This window comes from Capsicum annuum, chromosome 8, assembly GCF_002878395.1.
Source record: "Capsicum annuum cultivar UCD-10X-F1 chromosome 8, UCD10Xv1.1, whole genome shotgun sequence".
Classification (NCBI taxonomy): Eukaryota; Viridiplantae; Streptophyta; class Magnoliopsida; order Solanales; family Solanaceae; genus Capsicum; species Capsicum annuum.
Genome location: NC_061118.1, coordinates 166,088,910 through 166,094,034, shown reverse-complemented (window position 1 = coordinate 166,094,034; position 5,125 = coordinate 166,088,910). Strand labels below are relative to the sequence as shown.

The window sequence follows — 5,125 nt, the reverse complement described above, 5'->3', positions numbered from 1 at the left end:
AAACAGAAGAGCCGTCTATCGAAACAGATGAATGATCTGTTAGATTGTTCACCTATTGCATCAGATTTTCATAGTTGCATCAGATTTTTAATCTGTTGCATCAGATTTTCATCTGTTGCATCATATGTTTCATCTATTACATCAAATGTTTCAACTGTTGCAGTACCATTTCTACGAAGATAAACAACAAATCAACCCAGCAACACCAACATATCACACACACACACCAAGAACATCAACTGTGACCAAAAATAACCAACAAATTCAAATCAACAGTACGACAACGAGAGGAAGAAATGCAGAAATATCAAAAATTAGGGTTTTATTTAGTCCACATTTCAATACCAGAAGAGTAGTTGGCTCAAGTTTCTCTGTTTCTTAATAATTTTTTACCTGTGAAAAAGAAAATGGGAGGACGAAGAACTCGAAGTTGTTGTCATCGAAGAAGTATTCACATCGATTGATGGTTGAAAGTCGAAAAGGAACTCGCCCAACTATTTATCGCCTGAGGTTGAAGGAAGAAATTTTGCAGAACTGTTGGTTGGGAGAGAGTTGAGAGAAGCAGGAGAGAGAGTGTGGTTGATTTGGATTGAAGAGGGGTGTGGGTTGGTTTGATTTGTATTTTTGAAAAGATTAGAAAGTTTTAAAAATATTAATCAAGTCCACAATTAACTTAATCAAGTTTCCTAATGATGTTTGACCCTATCTGTTGGTCAATGTCACCAATCCTTCATTTAAGACTTAAAAGACACCTTTCCTTCAATTTTCTCATGTTACTTAACTATGATTAATCAATATGTATTTTACTTAATTTAATTACATAACCATGATAAAGAACATTAGTTTGATGTATATACCGGGTGCGTGTAAGTTTTTACCTATGAGCATCATGTATTAAGGTAATCAATTCAAATTCTACACTTGTCAAAAGAATTGATCAAGCCATTTTGACATGTGAGTTGATTGAGGGAAAGATATGAATTCAGTGTTATTTTATTTGTGGTGTTCATATATATGTAGTCATAGTTTTTTTTTCATGAAATTTTATTAGTAAATATCGTTCCGGGTAGATCATTTATAATATTATTTTCCTGTATATAGATTTTCCTGCTCCTATCCATTGTTATGTTACTTTTTATTGTCTTTTGCACCTCCATTACATCTTTTTCTAGATGACATTTTGTCTTGAGCGAATGATTTATCAGAAACAACCTCTCCACCTCAGTTTTGAGGTAGTGGTACAGACTGCATAAACACTCTACCTTTTTTATATTCAATTTTATGGGAATACACTGGATATAATGTTATTTTCGTTGTTGTGATGTTCATGAATTATTTTCGTTGTTGTGATGTTCATGACTATCCTGTATAAAAAATTAATTTATTTATACTATATTATATTTTTTAATGACAAATTTAACTAGGTGAACTTTTTGTAATATTTGCACATATTTTTTCACCACTATATTACAATGTAAGTACATATGTACAAACATATGGAGGACAATGTGAAATGAAATTGATTTTGCATGAGCATACCAATTTAATTATATGAACAATTGATATTCTAAAATATTTAATACCATCTCAATAATAGCGTTAATTAGGACAACTTCTCGTCGTATACTTCTATTCATTTTTGTACTAATATTTTTCTACCCAATAATAATTATACATACATAATAATTTCAAATTTATAAACACCAGAGTATATGATGAAATCGACAATTAGGCAAATTTTTTGTTTTATTTTAAGAAATAAATATTTCTAAAATTATTTGAAGTTTGCTACTCTTTTATGCAGAAGTTATATTTTGATAAATATATCAAACTTAAAAGTGTAAAGATCAACTTTTTTTCTTTTCCACCATCTTTATTTCTCGATTTGTGTGTGTCATCACTTTCATGAAGCAGCCATGCTAATCTTCCTTGCCTAGTATATATTTTATCGGATGTTCCTGGGGACTTTTCACTATCTTCAACTTAAGAAAGCTGGAATCAAAATTATAGGCCTATATATCAATTGAGTTTCAACATTTTTTCTTGAAATTTTAGCACAAATATGCTGAAATTTGTCTTTTAAAATTTACAAGATCGAACTTCATAATAATAAGGTAGAATTCACATACAAGGAGTCTTTTAGTTGTAGTATACCGTGTTGAAATCGAAATAATAAACTATGAAAATTTTCTTAAAAGAACTTTACGTGCATGAGTTTCAAAATCTAGGAGATTCAACATCTAAAAAATATTTATTCAAAAGTTTCAAAGTATTATTAATAATATTAATTTAATAATTAAGTTACACTTCTAATAATTTTTTTTAAAAGAATTATATCATGTCAACATGATTCACATAAAATAAAACAAATAAAGTTATTAATTTAATTCTCTATATAATTACTTGAAATGACAATCATCAAAAAAAAAAAAAATCAATACTAAGATCAGCTAGAACAAGACCACAAAAAAAATATATACTAAATAACTTAGAAGTCACATAACAATTGCTTGCCAAATAAATTAAATTCTAGAAACATGTAGGACATATGCGAGACATTGTTTATCCTTAGAACTGTTTAAATTAGGTCAAATTTATTCCTCTTTACGTTTTTGGGTTGAAATGCTCTCGCCTTCATATTTGAAATGTTTAATTTTATCTTTATTCTTTTAATTATTTGTTTTTTTGGGTGTGGGAGGGGGAAGGAGTATTAATATGAAAACTATAATAAGATAAGCAAATCAATAATATAAACGCTTTCCATAAAAAGATAGATATCATCTACCTTTTACAACTCTAAGAATGATATGATTTTTTTTAAAAAAAAAAAAAGTCAATTTCAATTATATTAGATTGTACCGTGCAATTTAAGATATTTTTTCTTGTTACAAAGTAGTAGCTTATTTTTCAAAAGCATTTTGCATTCAATATATTGCACAATTTACTATTTATTAGGTTGTACTGACTTAACTAATTAATGTTTTTTTGATTATTATTATTCCTATTAATTTAGATGTGCTAGATGATATAGGGGAAGAGGTTCTCCAATTATCAATCCTTGATGCTTAGGAGGATTACAAGAAATTATTTAGGAGTGACACTGTTGGGATTGAAATTTATGTTTTTCAAAGATTAGTGATTCAATTGCATCAAAAATATGTCGAATAGTTTCTGTATTGTTTACAAATTGGGCATGTGTCATCAATGTTAATCTCGATATTCTTTAAATAAGCTTTACTAGGAATCATGTCATGAAAGCATTGCCAAAGAAGATATTCAATCTTTTTGGATAACTTGATTCTCAAATTCAAATGAAGTTGTTCTTATTACTACGAAGATTGTTAATTAACATGTAACAAGAGATGATAGTGAAGCTAGTGACATAGTTTGCAAGAGCCCGAAAAACATAATTGAAGATTCTATTAAGTAGAGGAAGATTTGTGGACTTGATAAATATTTTCAAGGAGTTTAACAAATAAACTAGAGAGGTCCCTGTTGTGATTGGTCGCACGCGATTCATATTTCTCTTATGATATCTAGAAAGAGTTGAGGCAGAACAATCTCTCCTAACTATATTGATACTCCCTAATTCAATCAGAATCAAGAGTTAACCTGACTTAGCTAGGTCGTATGAGTGAATGGAAGGATCGGCTTGGGAATGCAATGGCGGAAGGTCTAGTGCATCTGCATAAGCTAGGACTAAGCTTTGAATTAGAGTAGATTCTACCCTTTACAGGAGTAACTCTTAGAATAAGGAACAACAAAGAGAAACGTACTGAAATAAAGTACGAAAAGAACACATGAAAGTAGCTTCCAAGAGAAATGTCATAATTGATGCTCTTAGTAGAGTTGTGCACTTAATATGGCCTATAAATATTTTTCAAGGAGTTCAACAGATAGATTTTGCCGTTAAATTATCTCCTGCAGAATCTCCAGTGGTTCACCATGTGCAGAGAAAGGAAGAAGAAGCTAAAGGTGTGACTTAAATGAAGTTATAAAAGAAAAACAAGTTGATTCCTTTTCTTTATGTCAAACACGTGTATAGCCCTGCCAGGTGTATATATTCTAGAATAAGTATAGAAGGAGAATTTTAATATAATACCATGTATATACAATTTATTTTGTATTTTCTTTAGTCTGAATTTGTTTGGAGTTTGTTAGGATAGCATAAAGCTGGCATCTTTTCTGGTATATAAATAGGAGCAGTTTGTACAAAAGCAATTTCAATGATATACAAGAAAATTTTTCTATACTACTTCTCTTAAAAATCTTTCATGGTATCAGAGAGTTAAGCTCACTACTCTTCCATATTTCCTTCTCTTTTCTAAAACACAAAAATTATGGTTGGAACGGTGGTTGTAAAGAATTATGCAAACAAGATTGATATCTCTCATCCCTATTTTCTCTCCATTTGATTCACCAGGAATGAGCCTCATAAACAACATATTTGATGGTACCAATTATGGCAACTGGAAAAGAGGAGTCTTGATATCATTGTCACCCAAAAACAAAGTAAGCTTCATAAATGGAACTTGTAAACCACCAAGAAAGGATTCAACAATGTTTGCTCAGTGGATTCATTGTAATGACATGGTCCTCTCTTGGCTATTGAACTCCTTAAGCAGAGAAATAGCTGAGAGTGTTATCTATTCATCGGCTGTTGTAGATCTGTGGAACGAGTTGGAAGAGCGATATGGACAAGTCGATGGAACCAAGCTATTTCATCTTCAAAGAGAGCTAAACATCATTACTCAAGGATCTAGTGATGTAGCGTCCTACTTCACTAAATTGAAGAGGATCTGAGATCAACTAAAGGATCTAGACACTTTCATGACCTATTTCTGTGACTCTATTTGTGGGGCTAAGGAGCACAACCACAAAATGCTTGAAGATCAGAAACTGATACAGTTTTTTATGAGATTGAATGAAGCATACACTGCAGTACGGAGAAACATTTTGATGATGAAACCCTTACCAAATGCAGCATAAGCATACTCTATCATACTACACCAAGAAACACAACGAGAGGTACATTCTAACCATCAGATAACTACTAAATCTTCTGCTTTTATGGCTGGACAGAGATGGAACACTCAACACTCTCACACCTCTCAGAGAAAACCTA

The 5,125-nt window shown here is 31.0% G+C and overlaps 1 protein-coding gene across 1 annotated transcript; it reads left to right on the top strand.

Moving 5' to 3' along the window:
• Positions 1 to 3,800: 3,800 nt before the first annotated feature.
• LOC107879501 lies at positions 3,801 to 4,803 on the top strand. Its single transcript, XM_016726534.1, has 2 exons — positions 3,801 to 3,975; positions 4,424 to 4,803. Exons 1-2 carry the CDS (start codon positions 3,801 to 3,803, stop codon positions 4,801 to 4,803), a joined length of 555 nt encoding a protein of 184 aa, XP_016582020.1.
• Positions 4,804 to 5,125: the final 322 nt, after the last annotated feature.

Excerpts from the sequence above, each read along its gene's own strand:
- LOC107879501 (XM_016726534.1), top strand. The coding sequence starts at position 3,801 with ATGAAAGTAGCTTCCAAGAGAAATGTCATAATTGATGCTCTTAGTAGA. Across the intron at positions 3,976-4,423 it reads AAAGGAAGAAGAAGCTAAAG|GAATGAGCCTCATAAACAAC; the intron begins GTGTGACTTAAA and ends TTGATTCACCAG.